Genomic DNA, 21,719 nt, shown 5'->3' on the forward strand with positions numbered 1-21,719 from the left:
ACTTCACTGTTGGAGCAGCTGACTATATAAACTGAGAGAAGGCACCACTATTTTTCATCTAAGGGGACAGACAATAAAGAACACACTAAATTAACCTCAGTGGAATAGGAATTTAAATGAATGGTGTTTTATGAATTATATTTAGATACAAGGGGAGGATTTTTTTTTTTTTTTACATTACTGTCAAGCAAAAGAAATGAGCTGCTTTTTGAAAGTCTGCAAGGTTTGAGGTATTGTGAAAATCTGTTTTCAAAGATACCCTGTGGATTTCTCGCTGTTGCTGGAAGGGTTAAGTCTGAACCCCCTGGTGTTATGGAGAGCTTTTCCTCTCTGTCCAGTGCTGGGAGTTTGTTATGTATTCAGTATGTAATGTCGTAATAGAAACACTTGCACCTCCATTAGTCCACATTGTCCAAGGTGCGGCCAAACCATCCTAGTAAGCAAGGCTCCAGCCGTGAGTCTCTCTGCTGATAGCCCTTCAGTGTTTCCCCTTCATTCCCTGGACATTCTTGATTTCAAAAGCAAACTGCACAACCCAGGCAGGGCACCAGGGTTGCAATCCAATGTTTATTCAAAAAGGCACCCTGAGGCAGAGAGGAAGAAAATGCTACATGTAAGGGGAAAAAGAAAAAAAAAAAAAAAAAAAAAAAAACAAAAACCAAAGTAAGGCAGCCGAGGAGCTAAGCTGTCTTAGGCATGGCAACAGCAACTGTATTTACTAACATTTGTTTTCTGGGAGCCCGTGGGAGCAATGGAAAGAGTCGGGAGATGACTTAAGAGGAAAGGGTTTTGTGGCTTGCTCTCCTTATACGGGGCAGTAAAACTGCAGTAACAGTTTTGGAGCCTGCATTGTCTACTGCCAAGGAGACAGCTGATTTTGGGTGGAGGAGTTTGTTTAAACCTAAACAAATGGGGCTATTTTGTTGACCAAACAAGAAAAAAAAAAAAAGAAAAAGAAAAGAAAAGAAAAAAGAAGCTGATTCGCTGCTTTTAAACACTCCCCCAAAAGGGAAAAAAAAAATCTCATAAAAATGTATCATGTGAGACTCTTGCTTTAGCTCCAAGCTGAGTCTGGGTCCACTTGGAAAGCAGTCCTTAAAGAAAACACGTTTTGAGAAAGAGTGTAGTCACTCTGTCATGTAACAGGGGATATTTGCTACTTGCTTATTTTGGATGCAAAATAAATTAAAAAAAAAAAGATTGAAAGAGATTTTACTTATATGACCAGGGCTCCGGTTTAAGAGTTGGTGGCATTCAAAGCTGGCTTTAGTCACAGTGTGATGCTCGAAACCTCTCAAAGGCCAAGTATTTCCTTCCTTTCTTCTATTTTTTTTCTTTCCTCTAAGCGTTACTTCACTGAGGCAGAGGGCTGCCTTGGAGTGACGTCAGGAGTTTGAGCAGCAAGCCGCACAGGAGAAGGGAGGCTGGGTGAGTGACAGCCCAGCCTACTTTTTAATAGCTTTGTCATGTGACTGGGGACTGTAGTAAGACAGGTGCCTTCAGTTCACTCTCAGTAAGGGGCTGGTTGCCTGCATGAGTGTGCGCTGTGTGTTAGAGTGGATTGGAGTTGAAAAAGCTTGACTGGCGTCACTCAGGAGCTGGATGGCTTGGGACATGTGCAGCCAAGACTCTGTATGGAGTGACATAGAGGTGAGCTGGGGCTGGGCATTGCAGGACCGGGAGCTTCCCTCAGAGGCAATGATTCCTGGAGGGGGATGGGCTAGGGTAAAGGAGGGGACTTAGAAAGCAGCCCGGCGGGAGCTTTTGCAGGGGGAATCTCGATCTTATCTTAACTCCAATAAGTTTGCTATTTTAAGGTGGCTCGAAGATGCCTTGAGCAAATCAAAGCGTAGCTGCTGTCATCAGTATCTGTAGCAGTTAGAAACTCTCTCCATGTGCCTTTGGCTCTGTTTCTACTCATATGCAATATTTATGCTCTAAGATATTGATATGAATCAGGAGCTGAAGTCTTTCCAGTTTTGAGTGGCCTGCTTGGGGAAATGCCATTTCTATTTATAAGAAAATGAAGATAAACATTATAATGGATTGTTCAAAGAGAGTCCGTTTTGACTCTCATCGGGAATTTTTATTTTCCGCCCTCCTCTCTCTGTTCATTAAGCAGAGAACTTACAAGATCCCAAATAATCCTGCTGGGGCTGAGCTATATTGCTTTTCCCACAGAACACAAAACGACGGTGCTGTTTCCTTTAAAACACTTGTGTGTGGCTGAAAGGGTTGGCTAGCGAGTTAAAAAAAAAAAAAAAAATCCCAGCCTTAAGAGAGTAAGGCTTTCTGTTTGCTTCACTGGCGAGAAACCGAATGGTTAAATTTCTCTGTACCACGGAGAGCTGCCTGAAGCTGGGAGAGAATGGAGTTTATGCAGACCGTGTGTGTGGAGCTACTCACTGCTTGTGTAAAAATAGACCGCAATACATCAATTCCACAGTCTCTGCTGGCTACAATTCATACAGGGGAGGAAAAAACACAAGCAGCTTCCTCGGAATCTCCGGAGTCTAGCTGGGGACAGAGGACCTCGGCGTGTTTGCATTCAGTACAATGGGAATGTTTCTCGGAAAGTTTGGGCAAGTTGGGAAAACAAGTGAAACTTTTGTGGACTCTGGTGAGATGGACCCGAATTGAATTGCGCGGAGGATCGGAGCTGCTAACTAACAATGGTGCTTCCTCCCGGTAGCGGGGGCACGTAGGGTAAGGGGGAGGGTCAAGTGCCACACGTGATTTGATTAAATAAGATGTCCGTGTGGTGCAGCGATACACATCTAAAGGGAAAATGATTTGGCGAGGCCGCCTGCGAATGCATTTTTCCTATCTAGCCAGGCGTGTCCTGGGTTCTTAACTCTTTGCTGGGTTTGCAGATGTTGGCTCCGTTTGCCGTCTCCTGGCTTTGGCAGATCGGATTTGCGGGTTATAATTATTCTTATCTTGTTGTGATTTCTTGGTAAGGCGGAATTGATATGGATAATTCATGTGTCCTGTGGCTATTGGGAGTCTGAGTTCTAAATGGCTTCAAAGTCCTAATTGCTGGAGTAGCTAGAGTATCCCGTGGGTGGTTGTCTGGCTGGCACCGTGGGTCTCCTCGATCCACTTTCATTTTTGCGGCTTGTATGTTCCTGATGCTGCTCAGAGATTGAAGAGCTGATCTAAAGGGAATGTAGGAGATTTGCCACCATGGTCAGAATTCCTGCAGCTGTTTGCGAATAAGCTTCTTAGTCATTTACAACTACCGCTTTAAGTTTGTTTGTTTGTTTTCCTTAAGGAGGAGGGAATTTGGGCTCAGCGTCCAGCCTTAGATTGAGTCTTGGGTCAGCTGTGACTGGGCAGTCACATAGTAGACAGCCAGCTGCTAGAAACCTGTGCCTTCCTGGCTGTGGCTCTGGGAATCACCCTGGCCTGTCGAAATATTACAAGCAGCAGGTAGCGTGGGCAGCTTTCATTTTTTGAATCATTAATGTTTGCTGTCATCTTAAAACCTATTATGCCCTTCTGCACATAATGACAGGACAGTGCATTGGTTAATAAAAGCCCAAATCACCAGAGCTACCCAGAGTCCCTGGTGTTTCACAGCTTAATGGAGGTGATGCACAATAAGGTTACTAAGATGGATAGAGACCGTTCACATGACACGCTTCCCTAAGACTGTGGTTCTTTACTGCCTCTCTCTCAATCCCTCCTCCCCTCTCAACTCATGTTTTTTATCAGAAGTTAAGATTTTTTTATTAATATAATTAATGCCTCAGAGTCCACTCTCTCTCTTTAAAATTTACCACCAATGGCACCAAAACCTCTGAAAGGTTAATGGAGAATTATACTTAATTATAATGAATCATTATCATCCATGCAGTTAAGCTAATTTATTGTCTGTTCCTTAGCTAAGGGAAAAGTCTGTTGGGGTGAAATAACATACAATAATTAGCCTTTTGTGGTTAGTGACTGCTTCAGCCTCTTAAATCTTACTGTAAAACGAAGGCTACAGTTGTGAAATCGCTGCCACAGTTGCGAAGCGGCAGGAGAATATCATGTCTGTGGGTTCTCGCAAGGCACACCTGTTACAGATGTATAGGGGCACCATCAATGGCAGCATGTCAAACAAGGACAGTTCCTGGCCTCAGCCTGCTGAGCCTGGCATTGTCCAAGTCCAGATATGAATTAGTAACAGGAGCAATTGCTTCGACGGATGTGTTTTAGATTAGTGGGACAAGGCCACATTCAGAAGCATTGATTTGATCAGGATGTCAACATTGGCAAAGCACAAATACTATTTTAAGCCATAATGTAAGAATAAACATGAACAGTGTGTGAGAAGTAGAGGGAAGTAGAGGGAAGGAGGGAGAGGAGAGGGAAGGGGGAACCCAAGGAAAGAGAATACTAAAACAACAAGCTGATATTATCTGCTCAATAGTTGTCAGATGCTATATTCGCATATATTTATACACACATACACACATATATTCTTGGAAGTTAAAGGGTCTTTAGACTAGTTTTGCTGAGAGAGAGCAGTTAAAGAGAGATGACAAGAAGCTGTCTCCCGCAAGTCAGTGTGTCCATTTACCATTCCCAAACAGGCTTTCCGTGTGCTCTGACTTGGGAGTAGCAGTTGAAGGTTGGAGCAGGCTGTCTTCTGCCTCAGTTTTCATCTGGATGCTCTCTGGTTGTGGTACTTCAGTATTTTGAAGGGATCCTCCACCCATGACATCCTGTGTGGGTTTTCTACACTGCTGACAAAGTTTTCCTCTTGTCTCTGCACTGACGGTGTTGAGGAAGAGTTAAGGAAAAGGGGTTGTGATCTGAGGATACATAGTGTGGGTAAGAATGGAGTCTCGGGCATCTTATAGCCATAACAAAACACTCATGCTGCACTGAGACAAGATCTGCAGCTTTCAGCCTGGCTTCTGCTTACAAACTTAGCCAGGTTTTCTGACCTGTAGATTTGGGCTGACTCAGATAGTAGAAAGAAAAGCCCAACAAGATGAGAATGAAGCCTTTTTTTTTTTTTTTTTTTTTTTTTTTTTTTTGGCAGCAGTTTTTTTTCTTGGTGTGGCCATGTACCTGCCTTTGGGGGTCTTCTGGGGCCTGGTGGTCTTCTTCAGAAACTGCAGTGATCTGCAATCTCTGTCCTCCCTCTCCTCCGTTGCTGATCCCATTACCCAGTGCTTACTCCTCAGCATCTGGCTTCAGATGGTGCTGCTGCACTTGACCTGTGTCATACAGCCTGCCAGCGATGACAGGGGTGTCCCCAAAATCAAATCTGAGCAAAACTCATTGGACTCAAAATCTAAATGTCAGGGAAGTTCATTGGCTTTATGTCTCCCTGCTGCATGGATGGGAACCTCTGAATCTCTCTCTGCAACCTTGGAAAGTAAAGGCACAGGGCCTTCTTTATCTCTGCCTGTGAGGGCTTGGATTCAGGCAGACGGCCAGTGAGAGGATGAAGTTGTGGTGACTCTGCTGTCATTAGAGCCCCAGAGTAAGCATTTTCGTCACTCTTTAGAGCACCCAGGCTTGGTTCAACAACTAATTAGCCAATAAAATATAGGAGACCATCTCATTGGTAAGGGGTTCTGATTTCCTCAGAAGGCAATAGGTCAGGAGCATGGAAAGACTTTCTAAACCCTGAAAAAGGTTATAAAAATAGCCTTCCTGATAAGCATTTAAACCTCTCAATGTACTGTAATCATTTTATGTCTCCATACAAGTTCAATCATTTTTAAATTCACCACAAATGTATTTTTGACATACTAAAATAAAACGCAAAGTATAATACCATGAAATACAAAATATAGTACCATGATACAGTACTTTCATTTTTCTCTTTTAGATGACAGATGATCCCAATCCCCTGCCCCCCCTCCACACACACCTTGCAAAGTATTCCCATTGAAGACTATAAAGGTCACATCAAAAAATCATGCATTTTGTTCTTTAACTCAAGGAACTTGCATTTGACCTGTTAAGGATGAAGCAAGGGAATGCATAAAAAGTCAAGTGAGAGTAAATGATTTAAATAACAATTCAAGAGAGCCATAGATGAGTCAGAGGACTTGCATCATTAGTTGCTAAATGAATGCTATGGATTATTATACTTAAAGGGAGTGGGCACAGAGGAAGTTTTCCTAGTCTAATTCTTAAGTTATCTCAGTGAACAGTTGTTCATAGGAATATTCATTACATCTGATGGTGGATCCCAAGGTACAAAGCCACTTGAATACTTCTCTCAAACCAGTCCTCTGATAAGGACAGAATAAAATCATGTGCATAGCTAACTATAAGAAGGTTTGAAACACACTGACTATAGCTATCCTAGAGGTAGGAATACATCCTGTTGGTTTCTAACTGGAAGACTCAAGGAAGCTTTCATGCAAGCATGGTAATTAATTTGGGTCTGGGGTTAGAATCTGGATGGGGAAATTCGACTGAATCCTCCCAGTGAGCTAAGAGACTGAAGAATGGAAGGTGTTTCCCTTGGCGATTAAAGACTAGCGGCCAGCTTGGCGCTGTGGCTGAATTAACCGGACTTAATTCCTATCACGTGCCTTTGCTGTGTAGCAAATGCCTGCTGTTACTAACCACGGTCTTCTCTTTGCTGCCTCCTACAGTGTGCTGCTCTGGTTGGTGAGGACCAGCCTCTTTGCCCAGATCTTCCCGAACTTGACCTCTCTGAACTCGATGTGAATGACTTGGACACAGACAGCTTTCTGGGTGGACTGAAGTGGTGCAGTGACCAATCAGAAATCATATCCAACCAGTACAACAATGAGCCCGCGAATATATTTGAGGTAAGCGTCTCCTCTGGAGAATGTAACTTCTCATTGACCTTGGCCTGTGCTGAACTCATGTGGTGCCAGACCTGGACATGTATGTGCTCTTACGTGGTTGCCAGTAGGAAATTTATCATCACAGCTAGAGGGTTTCTATGTTATGGAAAGACAATGTTTGGAAAATGGTGCTTTGTAGAATTAAGGCGCTAAGGACTGAGAGCAGAGTGGGTTAGACTGTGTTGAAATAGAAGGGGTTGTGAAAGCTTTAGGGACAAGGCCGAGAAAGGTGTGAAGTTGTTGACTCCCTTCTGTTCCCACGGAAAGGGACCTCACAGCAAATATTGCATAATAGGAATGAGTACAGAAGAAGGCATTTCTTTTTCACGAAGGGGTTAACGTCTTTCGCCGTTTGTTTTACCTTGTAACAGGTGAACAGTTTTGATTATTGCTATTATATTATTGCTTCATACCCCTAATTTTCTCGCATGATGGAAAATTTCTAAACTCAAAAAAAAATCTAGTATGTACTTATAAATTAGTCAAAATTCATTTACCTTTCAGTAGTGAGAATTACCTCCCAGACTCTAGACGCCTATTATGAGCCTACCCTATAATAAAGAATGTTAATCTACTCCTATTAAAGTGTTACTCAGAGAAACGAGGTTCACTCTCACAAGATCGGGACTCATTGACTTGAAAATAAATCATTTCTTATAGTGATAAGCATTCAGGGAGTACTGTGTCGAGTGAATTGGGTGCAAATTGCCAAATCAACTAATTTGCGACATCAAAATCGGCATCGGTATCACCACCGTCTGTTTTTGAGTCCCCCCTGTGCCAGGCTGCGCACAAGACTTCTGTTAGCCACTGGTCAGTATATGATTGGCTGTCTTCCCATTTATCCAATTAGAATCTCCATTCTTCAAGAGAGCACATTTTTTTAAAATAATAATTCAGTTTTTCTATCACTGAGTGCATAGGTGGCGCTGTACAAATAAATGATTGTTGAATGTGTGCATGGTAAAGATGGTAATGTCAATGAGCAACAATTAGCAACAATGATGGCTACCATTTTGGAACATTCCTGCTTCCTGTATGCCATCACAGACACACACACACATGCACACACACACACACACACACACACACACACACACACACATACACACACACAGACATCCTTCAAAACAACCTTTTCTTTTCATATATTATTCCATATATTTCCACATATGTATATATTCTCATTTTACACACACAGGCACTGAGTTTCAAAGAAAGTTAAGTCATTTCACCAAAATCACCCAGTTGACAAATAGGAACCTAACATTGAATTTCTAAATTTATCTGATTTCAAAGTCTATATCATTGACAAAAATAGGGAGACAGTGATTCTTGGGTGACAGCCATCCTTTGCAATGATGTATCAAGCTGCTTCTTTGCTCAATATACTTAAAAATAGAACAGAATGTTTCCCTTTTGTGTTGGCCTGTGTGGAGGCACTGGGTGACTGGTGAGCCGAGGTGCCTGTCAGTTCTATGGATAGCTACGACTCTCTTACATGCCTGGGACATTACGTGGGTCTTAAGAGAAAGCTTCAGGTGGGGAACTTAGGGCCAGGGAGTGAGCAAGGAGGAGGAAACACTGAAATTGTGGTTGCTTATACTTTCCCAGGCTTCTCAGCTTGGTCTTGGAAAGTTCACATAAGGACGTGGCTGGTTAGAACTGGTGAACGGAGTGTCCCTCAGCCAGCACACCTGTCAGGCTGCAGGCCCATTTGGTGCCGTGCAGCATTAAATTAGCCGTTCTTTTAAAACACGTCCGTCTCCATAGACGTCTTGTCTCGTGACCAGCTATGGCTGTTCCACACTGGGTGAATGCCACACATTTTGTAGATGGTGGTTTGGGGATAACTGAAAGGTGGGGGTAGGCAGTGTGGTAATCATTACCTCCCAGGGAGGCTGATTTCAGAACTTTCCCCATGACCTTCTGTCCCCCTATTTCATGTTGTGGAATCTGCGCGGGGACTTCTAGCTTCAGGAGCTTTGGCTCAGCAGTCAGCCGGTTGTCTATATATAAATGCTTAATCTCTGCTACAACACTCTTTTTGTTTCCCTATATAACTTCCTACACTGATAGAATTGTTCGCAATGCTCCAAAATACATGGGTCATTTAATTTAATCTCTCATTAGGTCACTTTAAACCAATGGCTCTAAGCTAAAGGCGATTTTGTACCTCCAGGGGATATCTGACAGTGGCTGGAGGTATGTTTGATTGCGAAGAGTAGGTGACAAGGTGATACCACTGGTATTTAGTAGGTCGAGACCAGGAATGACACTAAATACCCTATAATGTGTAGAACAGCCAATTGCAAAAGAGAGCTGTTTGGTGATTGGTGCCGAGCTTGACAGGCCCTGGTTGTATTATTATTATTATTATTATTATTATTATTATTATTATTATTATTATTTGTTGTTGTTGTTATTGTTGCTTGAATCACTAAAAGTCCCCTTTATGAAATGTAAACATGATTTGGTCTGATTTCTGAAATGAAATATAGAGCAGTGTTGGATATGTGAAAAATAAGGCTCTAGGGAAAATTACAGAGCTATCTGGGCCTCAGGGTTCATGTGCTAGGTATTCTCTTAGTGACAGAGGATAAGAGTGGCTTTTTGACAGAGGCTCATAGCAGTTTCTCTGATGTCACAGGATCCCTTCTTCTTTGTCTAGGCAAAGGGTAAGGTCTTATGTGGCAACCCTGTCACCATCAGCCGAAGGGTCATGAGTGCTGTCACCACGTGTGCTGACGCCTTCACTCTTTGTCCTCCAGTGTTTAACTCACACACATCCCTCCCATGATGGGATCAAAAGTGAACATTCGTGAAATTCTACAATTGAGTTGTTCCATATTCAGGGACAGAGTTCCCTTTGCCTGGACTGTAGCCTCCTGGCCCTTTTCCAAAGGAGCTTCTCACAAGAGCTGTTTCCCAGGGCTACCAACTCCCGTGGACTTTCCTCCTCTGCTCCCCTTCTCCTGTTCCTCCAAGCCCTGCCTCATCACATTTGAGAAGGCCTTGGCCTTGAGCAAGCCAACCAGCCACGGCTCCGCCTGGGCCGATCTGTCCACTGTTAGCATTATTATGTACCTCTGCCTCACAGGATAAACTAAGCTCTTGAGGAGTTAAACATTTCCTCCCCCCCCGCCCCCCGACTCAAGTCACACCCTCATGACATGGCTGAAAACTAGCGGCGGGGTTCTCAATCGTAATCAAAGCAGAGCGTGAGGTTTAGGCTGAGATGATGGTGCAGCAGAGCCATCGTGGGAGGCTGAGTGCTGGGAGTGTGGAGTATCCACTTCCTTCCAGTCTCTAGCACACCATACGTGCATGACTTTAGATTTTGCTCAACATCACTAACATAGAAGAAGGAATTCCAGTGAAAGAATGGCATTGAAAGGCTGGGGGATGGCTCAGGGGATAAAGTGCTTGCTTCAGAAGCATGAGAACCTGAATTCGGATCCTCAACACCCGTGTCAGAAGGCAAGCATGGGAGTACCGGCCTGTGGCAGTGCTTGGGGGCAGAGACAAGAAGCTCCCAGGAGCCTGCTAGCCCGACAGCTAGTCAGCTGGTCAGTTCTAGGTTCAGTGGGAGATCTTGTGCCACCACTAAGGTGGAGGTTGATTAGGGTAACGCCTGATATCAACTTCTGGTCTCCATGTAAATGTACATAGACACCTGCACACACACACACACACACACACACACACACACTGCACAAATACCTTATGCAAACATGCATATTTCTACACACTCACAATTTATGAAAGAATAGATTCTACCTGTGACGACAGCTGTGACAACATCTAATTGGTTGAGTCATTCACTGGCCACAAATTAACTCGTGTTTGCAACACCCCTACTTGGATGTGTAAATGCTGGAGACCCAGCATATTCCAGAGGCCACTTTGGGACACAGGGCATGGAGCCGATAAGGACAGCCTCCAGTGCCTGATCCATGCGTAAGGAAAACAGGATGCTGTCTCGGAACAGACTGGGAGCAAGATTTATGTTTTAGAATATTGCAACGTGGCTTCCTTCCCTGGTTGCCTTTGTACATTGTGTGGTGGAGAATAAAGGCGTGCCTTTACAGCACAGAGTTGTATAAAGATGGGTGGTATGGGGTTCATTTAATTAGCGCCCGGGCCTTTCTGGGTCACTATGAGCCACCTTGTCTGGGCTTCATTTTAATACCTGACTTAATGCCTCCATGATAGGGGTGAATAGATGCCTTTCATTCACTCATCTGCTTCGTCTGAATGCAGCTACCCAGGGTTCCTTAGAACACTGGTATGTGGGAATGCAGTGTCTGGAGGTCATTGCTTGCAGCCTATGCTAGTGGAGAACACCCAGTAGCTGCAGCCAGCACTCAGGTTTGGTAATGACTGCAATTTACAGTGAGGTTTGAGGTTCTGAACTAGTGTAGGTGAACTGTGAGCGGTGGCTCCTTATTGTCTGTGTGGAAGGTGATCTCCTGTCTGCCGACAAAGACGTGTATGATGGGAGCTCTCAAAATACTGATAAGAGCATAGAGGACTTTCATAATTCTTCTTGTGGTCTTCTGTTTATATTATAACATTTTCAATAACAGGTATATATTATGTATATATCAAAACTTAAAATAACCTATATTGGTAAATTCAGCAGACCCTTAGCATTACAAAAGGATTATCTTCACTGAAGGTTTCCCAGCTTATAAGTGAGAAAGTCAATACCTATAGAATTAGAAAAGAACCTCTCTTTATTTTTCTAAGGAAATTTAAATCTAGTTTGGGTGATCAAATGTGGAAAAATAAAACAATTAGTCAACAATACAATGCTACAGGTATATATGTATATATATATGCAAATGTATGTATACTTTTATATATTAACAAATGAAAAATAAGGCAGGATTATATAACCATGTATATGCATATGTGTGCATAATAATATTATCTAGCACATATAGTCATACATATATATACACATATATACACATATGTGTGTGTGTGTGTGTGTGTGTGTGTGTGTGTGCAACTAGCAAACATTGCATGATCATGTATGTAAGGTAAAAAAAAAAAACATGAGCTTAATTCTAGGATTTAAAATCCCATCAATCCCTGAGATTGCTCCAAGCTCAGTACTTGAATACTTGTCAATCTCAACCCTGGAAAACTCTGCCCCTAAGAAACCCTGTATAAGCTTGCCTGCCACTAAGTTCTTTGTTGTTTCTCACTGGAGCAGAGGCAACCACCTCCTATGTTTTTCCCAATAAATCTCTTGTGTGAGGTTTGTTGTGTGGTGTGATTTTTGAAGTGTTCCTTGAATTCCAACCTCTAGGCTACCTTTTCCCTCAGAGCTGTAACACTTACAATGTTTACGTGTGTGTGTGTGTGTGTGTGTGTGTGTGCTGTGACTGTGTGTATTTCTAGCTAAGGAAGGAAACAGCAGAGTAGATTCATCAAGGCTAGTGCGAGAATGAGAGAAAGGTTTTTAGGGAGTAGGGTTTAGGGAGTAGGGAGGCGAAGAGTTTGGTTCACTCAAAATAGCATAGAGACTCATGGGAAGCTGTGGTATAAGTTTAGATGTAGAATAGCTGTACTATTATGGGGTCCCATGTTGCATTGGGAAGTATTCACAAGTTTGCATGATAGAAACTAATGTCCCACCGGAGACCAGTGTGACGGAGGTGGTATCAAAGAGAATCATGCTGGTAGAGGCAACAAGGAAGAAGGCAGAAGCTAGAGAGCCTGTGTGCAGTGCTTGGGCATGGGAGGGACAGGGTTAGAGGGATAACATCCAGGAAAAGACTCAAAGAACCTTGCAGAAAAATTCCATCGGCCCTGACAATGTGAGTTATATATAGAAGGAGGCGACAGGTAATGTTGACTTGAACACATTCCAAAGGGAATTGGGTCTTCATGCGTACCTCTCCTGACCACGTGACTGCTCACTCTTGCAAACTGAAGTACTTCATTAGACTTGGAAATCATTTTATAAAGAATGCTCCATCTCCCTGTTGTCTCAAGCAGACCATTTTTACCCTAACCAACAAATTTACATGATGTCTTGTTTTACTCTCTTGTCTTTTGGGTAGACATTTTGAATCCTTCCATGGCAATGAGTTCCTGCCTCTGACTGTGACAGTGACCAGGAAGACTATTCTATGAATGGTCAACCTCTTGGAATTTTAACAAAACAAAGTATGTAAGAAAAAAAAAATCTTACACTCATTTAATCATCAAGAGAATAAATTCTTCTTTGTTGTGTGGAGAGAGTGGATTCATTTACAATAATCACTTTTTAAAGATTTCTAGGATTTCCAATTTGCAATCAATAAATGTTTGCCATTTAAATTAAATTTATAACCCACAACCAGATTTTTTGCCACACTTTGTAATGACACTTTCAGAGATCATAGACTTCAAGTAAGAAAATAATAGCCATTTAAGTGGGGAGATAATTGGCTGTAACATAAGAACATTGAAGAATGTTGAAGCTCACGGAGACTTATGGAGTATTTTAAAAATTTATGTTGTACTTATCTTTGCATTTGTAGTCTACCACAAAATTTCAAATTCTGAGCATAAATCAGTTAGATGTTCGTCTTGGAGACTCACAAATCAGAAACCAACAATGGGATCTGTTGCTGTTGCATCTGCAACTCCGATTATAAGCTTATCATGCAGAGAGACCAACTGGGGTTGAGCCTGTGTATGCGCGCACACTCGTGTGTGTGTGTGTGTGTGTGTGTGTGTTCATTTATGCACCTTAGGTAAATGCTATTTTAGACTTCTTGGCTTGATAACATCTGGCTTATCTAGGGAACATCTGGTTTATCACCCTATTTTCTCCCTGCCATTATGCTGACCACTGGAAAAATACGGCTTAGGAGTTCTGCCCCACAGGGCTGTGTCTTTTGGCATCCACCCTTGCTAATAAATAGCAAGTCACAGGATGCAGGTTGCATGGCCAGGGGTCACTAGCACATACTTCCTCGGTTGTGGGTCTTGTTAATGAAGATGGTAGTTACCAGGGTTGAGGCTGGCTGCTCTTTATCATGAGAGCCGGTCCAGTTCCTAGTCTTTGTAGTTTGTAAAGTAGGAATCTATATGTTTAATTAAGCACACTAATTTTTTTATTGCTCACTCATTTTCTTTGGCAGGGCTTGAGATTGAATGTAGGGTCTCCTGCTTGCAAGGCAAGCACTCTACCAACTTGAGCCTGGTCCTCACCTTTAACTTTAGAGTAGTGGTTAGGGTGTGTGTGTGAGAGAGAGAGGAGAGAGAGAGAGAGAGAGAGAGAGAGAGAGAGAGAGAGAGAGAGAGAGAGGGAGGGAGGGAGGGAGGGAGGGAGGGAGGGAGAGAGAGAGAGAGAGAGAGAGAGAGAGAGAGAGAGAGAGAGAGAGAGATTTGGGGAGGAGTTTAAAAGACATTTCATGTCAGACACTCTGTGTGCTCTAGGAAGTAAGTGAGCCATTTGTTTGTCGTGGTGCTTTCTGGTTTCCCAGAATCTCAAGTGAGTTATTAAAAGATAAACATTCCTCTGCTTGGATATGTATAGTGATTAGAAGAAGGAAAAGAAAGAAGGAAGGAGGGAGGAGGGAGAGGGAGAGTGAGGAGTGAGGGAGGAGGAAGAGTAGAAGAAGAAAGAAGGAATTACTGCTTAATGAGCGAGCGACTGCTCGGCGCGCGCTATACTCATCATCTCCCCTCCCCACAGACCCGAAAGAAAGAAAGAAAGAAAGAAAGAAAGAAAGAAAGGTAAGTGGAGACCCAGATTAACAGGAAGAAAATCCTGAAGTTGAATCAGTGGACTCTCTGTGTTACTTCAAAGCTATCCATCTAGGTTAAAGCAAACACTCTTCTGGGTTCTGCATTGGGCAAACAGTCCTTATGTACAGCACCTGGGTGCTGTGTGGTAACCTCATACATATGCTGTGTGTGTTTGTATATGAACATCTAGCTATGTCTGCTGTCATAGAAGTTCAGCCCAGCAGATGGCTCACCTCGGTGTGAGAGGAACCCACAAAGCAGATACAATGATGAACATTATCACATTGTTAAACCAAGAGCCAAATTGTTCCTGCACAGTTCCTTGTCCCAGACTTCACATTTTTAACAAGGTTAATTTGTCCCCATAATTATGCGCCTATTCTTTTAGCAATGAAAACTTTTATTGTGGGTTTAATAAAATGAATTGCCGGTGATATGAAACAATTCTGGAAGGCCCGGTTTTATCTTCTTCCTTAACCTCTCAGGCCTCCTTTTAAGATTGCACCCTGTGAGATTCAAGTGGAAGGCAAAACCGGAGACCTCATTTTGCTGTCAAAGATGCTGATTTGTAAGTAGGCAGGGTGAGTGCAAGGGGAAGCCGAAAGACCGCCACCGTGAGATGCTGTGCAGGGCTTTGGCAAGGACACAATATCTCAAAGCAAAAGCAACTTCTTATCCTTGAAACCAGTTGTCCCCAAATGACCACAGGTGATACTTCGACGCCTTCTCTTTCCCAAAATGTCAGAGTAGTCACACGGTTTTAGGTCCTAAAGATAACAGTGTGTGTACCTGCCCTTCTTCATTCCTACAGCAAATTACCCATTCAAGGTTCACAACCAGATGGATTAATGAATTACCAGATCTTGGGGAAAATATCTTGGCCTGGCTTTTACACACAGCTTTCTCTTTCCCTCTCCCTTCAGTCTTGTGACTGGGGTTATCGTTTTTACAACCAGAGCTCTGTAGAACTTTTCCCTTGGAAATACCTTCTGTAAGCATCTTCCCCACTTCCTACTCTTTCTCAACTCCTCTTCGCAGGCAGCTGTTTAAAGAGGCAACAGTGCAGCCAGGCTGGTCGGCAGGGATGAGAGAGATAAATCAGTGACCAAATCTTTGGTAACCAAGGGCTTTCCTGATGCCAAATACGCACCGGTTTCTCTCCTCTGCTCAGCCTTAGGTGTGAGTTCTGTAGGGTTCCTCGTTCAATGTGTATAGCCAGAGCTCTGAACTTTGCAGAAAAAACCTCAGAGCTATCTGCAAAGTGCTGGTGCTTGGTGAATACTAAATTACATGTAGGAAATCGTCTACAGTACCAGTTACACTTCATTGTTATTCTTGACACAGACACCTATATCAGAGAACAGTAACATTTCAGAGATTATGCAAGCAGTTTGGGTATGTTCCAACACCATAATAGGATCAGAATTTTAAGGCCTTTTGTATTATTACCAATAGTCGCTTAGTTTCTACTGCAGTGTACTTTGTAGGGAATTACAGCTTTTACTAAAAAGATTAAAATGCTATTATGCAAATGATTGCAGTATGTTATTATGTTTACAAATTAACATCCATGGCTCAACACACAAATTAACTCACTATTCTATCTGTGTTATTAAGGATTTAATAAAGTAACTGTTAATAAAAATGGGTAGCCAGGAACACTTAATAAGAAACAATTGTAATTTAACACACACAACTAGAGTCTGGTGTTTAATGTTCTAGGTGAGATAATAGTAAAATCAAGTTGAGCAGAGGCTTTAGAAAAAGCACTGTTGTGTGAATGGTGGAGATGCTTGTCTGAGATGCTGATGAGCAAGGACTAAATGGCTTCAGGCTACAATATACAGTGGGCAGCATATCAATAAATCTAAGCAAAGCACACAAAACATCTTCTATTAAAAAGTAGTTCATTGAAATGATAATTGCCCTCTGTTCCATGTTTGATATGTTCCACGCTCCCAGAGAATACTTACATTATTCTAAAATGGAGCTCAGAGCACATTTTGCTGTGGTGACTGGGACTTAGCTGCAGAATAGCACTGTGTGATAAAAGAGGAAAAGGCGAGCCTTGGACTAAGATGGCTTTACAAACAGGCTGCAAATGGCTATTCCTGGCTGTTCATGAGAGATCATAAAAGCCAGCAGATAAGAGCCGCCAAGGTCCCTGAGAAATGAATGTACGTGATTATGTTATCTCTCACTTTGGATTTACTAGATGGGCCAACAGAACCTTCACCATGGCCCCGCAGGAAAAGTAGGAAGAGATGCAGATTTTGGATGGTAAATTTTGTCAGGATGGCTTTAAATTCCAAAACAATATAAAGTATTTTTTATATGAAAATGTCCTTATATAACGCAATACCAGAGACAATGGATTATATGTAATGAAAATTTATATTAGAGATGATTCTAAAATATCTCACTTTAAAGAAACATGGCTCAAGAGAGACCTAGGATTCCAGTGTCTGAATCCCCCGATAGAACTCATGCTAAGAGATAGAGAGTATTTACAATCAAGCAAACAGTCAGACAAGAGGCACAGGACTCAATTCACAGTTCAAATATTTTGAATTTGTTTCCTCCCTCACCAAGGATGAGGATGACTTCAACGTCTATAGACAGTTGTTACCTATTTAGATCTAGCTGCTTAGAGTTACCAATCCGACATTCTGCAAGGGAAGAGCTAAATGTACTCAGGGAATGCGCAGGCAGGGAAGCCACCGCAAAGTTGGCCAAGGTTCGTCTAATTTATTTTGTTCCAAATAGCACCTCTGTTGTTGTTGGGAAACTACTTATGCAAATTTTTTGATATCTAGCTTTAGCAAGGTGCCTGGTTCCTTCATTTCCTTCCACATTTGGATAAATTGTGTTGTTCTTCACGATTCCAAATTTGTCCTTGTGGAAGTGAACACTTGCAAGCTAGTTGAAGCTTCCTAAGAGGAATCAAGCAAGGGAGGAGGGGAAGGAAAGTAAGAGGGGGGGGAGAAAAGAAGAAAAAAAACCCACCTGACCGAAAACCAGCTGCTGTGGCAGCTCATGAGGTGATGGCGTGTGGCCTTGCCCTGTTCCCAGGCACCTGATCAAGAAAGAAGTACAATCCTGTTATGCAGGCATTCCGGAAATCTTGCCAACATTCACCTGACACGACCAGGGTTTAAAGTCCTTGAGGTAACTTTATGAAATAGAATGGAACACGGTGCCGCTGGATATGGGTGCTATACACTCACATTCTTTTATTTTATAAAGAGGAGGTGGGGGGTGATATGGGGGGGGCGCTCGGATCCTTGCCACGGAAGGGTGGTAAAATAATTAGTCCAGCAGACAAGTGTCTTGGACTGTGTTTAAAGAGAGCTTTAAGGACACAGTGTTCCCAACACTCACATATCTAAATACAAGCGAGTGTCAGCTGTTATACAGACCGAAGCATAGCAGCCCGCTTCCACATAGGTCATCGCCAAACCATTTTGGTCACAGTCACACTGCACATCTGTTTCTGCGAGCTGCAGCTTCTTAAGGTGGCATTTGGACTTCATAAGAGCACAAACAGCAGAGCTATAAATTGCCACTGCTGGAGTTATTTTGAATAAGTGTATACTGTTTCATATTTATAATGGTGAGGCTTCATAATAGTCGCAGTGAATATATAACACCCATCAGTTCAACAAGCATGAAATTGTATGTTGTCAACTTGTCACATAAATAGAGTCATATTCTGGCTTGCGATAATGTTGAACTAACATTTTTTTCCCCCAGAATTGTCGAGAGGGTCACAAAAAAATTAAAATTAAAAAAAAAAAAGGACGAAAGGAAAAGAAAGTGGAGAGGTGGTTGGCCCTTCCTTTAGGTAGCTATTGTAAAGCTGACTTGCTGGCGGCTACCCTCCTTGTTTTTCCCTCCCTCTCTGCTAAGACGCTCACTTTTCATTGAATGAATGCTAATTGGTTAATTGGATGTGTCATCTAGTGATATTATTCTATACAGACCCTGGAGGGTCTCGCATGTCTGAGTGGGTTTTTTTTTTTTTTTTTTTTTTTTTTTTGCTTTTGATAAGAAGTTTTCTGTTTTTGTTTTTAAGCCTATTCCTGTGGTGAAAATCAGTGCTAATTGTTACAAAACCCTCCAACTCTGTTTTGTCAGACTTTCTCCTGCCTTTGCACCCTGGTTAACTCTTAATTCATTATCAGAGCAGTAAGAAATAGAGACAAGAAGATACTTTGTTCAAACTTTTCTGAGTTAGAAAATGTAGACACACACACACACACACACAGAGAGAGAGAGAGAGAGAGAGAGAGAGAGAGAGAGAGAGAGAGAGAGAGAGAGAGAGAGAGAGAGAGAGAGAGGAAGGAAGGAAGGAAAGGTTTATATCAAATTTGCAGCTTGCAGAAGGAGAGGAGAAAAGACAAATGAAATGTGCTTGCTGGAAGCTAGTGAGCATCTCAGAGACCGGTTTCCACAGCGGCTGAAATTTCTGCACCAGAGGCACAAGGAGAGGCCAGTGCAAGTCTTTTTCTGCTTTTGAGAAATTCTTAGATGTGTTCAACTCTCCCCATCCTTCTTCAAATGGCCTGAAGACAAGAAAGCACTGCAGCTCATGTCCGCAATCATTTTAACTTAGCCGGTTAAGTTGCTAACTCTAAGACCTCGGGACACGGTCTTGCCTTCAATCACACACTATGAAGATATTACTGAGGCTTATGACTAACCCTGTTCTCTTCATCCCGTGTCTCTTGTGAGATGGATGGCCACCTCCTCTCGCAGGAGAAATGATTTGCTGGTCAAAGCTCTTGGTCTCGTTTTTGCAGTTCTTTGTGCTTTGGGGTTTAAAAGTTCACCAATTTTTTCAATGATTGTAATTATTGTCATACAGTAGCGTGTTTAGCTTTTTGCCAACTTCTAGGGATACAGTGGCTTAGAGGAGACATGTTCTTTGCCTCCACGAAACTCATGGTTAGTGATGACAACAGGCCTCTAATACTGAGGGAGGTAAGCTTTCTGGACTAAAGGGAACAGCAAGGACATTTTTTTAACCTAATTATTTTGCTCATCAAAAAGTTAAATTCTGCCCTTTCTTTCAAAAATACCTCCACCTTGAAATGGATTTTTGTTTGTTTGTTGCTTGCTTGCTTGTCCCCAGCTATAGGACCTTTCTCTTTTCAACTAGGAGCCCAGAGATAGGATCTAAGATTTTTGAGGCAGAGACTCAGAATGTTTGAAATTAGGAGATTTTAGACAAGCTACAGGAAATTCAAAGAATCAAATGAGAATTTGCCCATTGGAATTGCTGAGGGAAATCGAGAGGAAGTGAACCTCAAGGAAGACACCCCTTTGGTCCCCAGAGGGCCTGTACACCAGCGTGCACATCTGATATGTCAGAAATGCGGTGTCTCTGCCAGTGTGTATTGGGGTTTCCATGGACCAGCACCATTTTGTCCCATTTTAGGCTTGGTGACCTTTCTCTCTGAGAATGATATTTCAGTCCAATTGGAAGGGCTAACATGCTTTTGGCTGGTAACAAACACCCTGTATGTGTGATGTTGCTCTCTCTGAGCAAACTGTTTTACCCCATCTCTAAACTGGCATCCCATTTCTTCCTTTGGTAGTACAACCCAGAGACTGTCATGTCCCTTTTGGAGAGGCACTACAGAAAGAATTGCCTGTATCCCTCCGCTCCCCTCTAGCCAACAACCTAACTCAACCGTGTAGAAAGAAGCGGCAGGACTGCTTCCCGCCACCCGGCCACCGGCTAGCTTTACACCCTAAATAATTACACGGAAACTGTATTCTTTTAAAACACTGCCTGGCCCATAGTTTCAGCCTCTTATTGGTTAATTCTCACATCTTCCTTTAACCCATATTTAGTAATCTGGGTAGCACCACGAGGTGTGGTTTACCAGGAGAGATCTTAACCTGCGTCCATCTTGGAGAGGAGCAGCATGGAGACTCCCTATGGAGACTGCCTGAAGCGTCTCCCCAACTCTACTTCCTTGTTCCCACAATTCTGTTCTGTCTACTCCACCTACCTAATTTTCTGTCTCTTAAAGGGCCAAGGCAGTTTTCTTTATTAATTAACCAATGAAAGAAACATAGACAGATAACTCTCCTCCATCACAACCGGATCCCATTCAGATTTCTATAGTGCTCTGACTTAAAGCTCTTCTCCCATGTCCCCTGTGAGAAGTCTGTCTCTCCAGTTGAACAGCTCTTTTCTAGTGGGAAAAAACCCTCTATTATAGGATTGCCCTTGAGTTTTGCATGGACTCTTGGCCTAAAGATATTAGCTTCCCTGGGTGTCATCTCATCTGTTCAAATATGAGCTCAGAGCCTCTGTATTCCAGACATAGTTCTCCTGGGTGTCCAAGGGACAGATTCTGTCCAGAACAGTTCTCATGTCAAGATCCTCTAGTGTCTTGCCAGCCAATGCTTAGCAGGGACACCTTGCTCTCCTCTGAGCTGTATGTCTCCACAGAGACGGAGGAGGAAGCGAGGTAGGAGTAGGAGGAGTGAGGAGGAAGGCGGCTGTTCTTCTGATGCGGATAGGATGAGCTGAGGAGGAGAGGCGGCAGGCAGGAGAAGCAGAAGAAGAAGAAGAGGAAGAATACTGTCAGTTGGGGGCAAGAAGAATACTGGGCGGGGGCCTCCTCCTCCTTCTTTTTCTCCTCCTCCTCCTCCTCCTCCTCCTCCTCCTCCTCCTCCTCCTCCTCCTCCTCCTCCTTTTTCTCCTTCTTCTTTTGGCAGTGCTGCCCCATGGTAGCCTCACTTCTTATTCATGTTGGAGGAGAGACTGGCAAAGGCCCAGGAATTGGAACACAGTGATTCTCCACAAGATAAGTGGCTTTCTTCTCCTGCTGATTCCCAATTCTTGGGCTCTGCGTCCCACAGATTTGAGAGGTACATTAGGTCACCGAGCTACTGTCTAGCTCCTTTAATCCTATCACCCTCAATCCTCAGCTATGTAGCTGCCCCCGTCCTAGAGGGATTTGTGTCAATTTCTCCTGGGACAGATCTAGCCTGGACTGCTTTGCCATATTTGTTCAAACTGACAATTTTGACAAAGACATTCTGTCCGCCCTGAGTTGGAGAATTTTCTCTGTTTAGATGCATTTGGAGGTGACTAAATGTTGCCTGGTCTCAGCA

The 21,719-nt window shown here is 42.9% G+C and overlaps 1 protein-coding gene across 3 annotated transcripts in view; it reads left to right on the forward strand.

Annotated features, from left to right (window-relative positions):
• The first annotated feature begins 1,483 nt into the window (after window positions 1-1,483).
• Window positions 1,484-21,719, forward strand: part of Ppargc1a (PPARG coactivator 1 alpha) — a 102,620-nt gene continuing 82,384 nt past the window's right edge. For 2 of the 3 annotated variants that reach the window (XR_005284681.1, XM_038323041.1), the window contains exons 1-2: window positions 1,484-1,650; window positions 6,612-6,791. Coding sequence is in view for 2 of the 3 variants with exons in the window: in XM_038323041.1 (XP_038178969.1) it covers window positions 1,603-1,650; window positions 6,612-6,791 (228 nt within the window). In the remaining variant the exon portion in view is untranslated. Of the gene's footprint in view, window positions 1,651-2,455; window positions 2,676-6,611; window positions 6,792-21,719 lie in introns of those variants that run through there. The other variant, XM_038323053.1, reaches the window with a different exon arrangement.

Source organism: Arvicola amphibius, chromosome 1 (assembly GCF_903992535.2).
Source record: "Arvicola amphibius chromosome 1, mArvAmp1.2, whole genome shotgun sequence".
NCBI lineage: Eukaryota > Metazoa > Chordata > Mammalia > Rodentia > Cricetidae > Arvicola > Arvicola amphibius.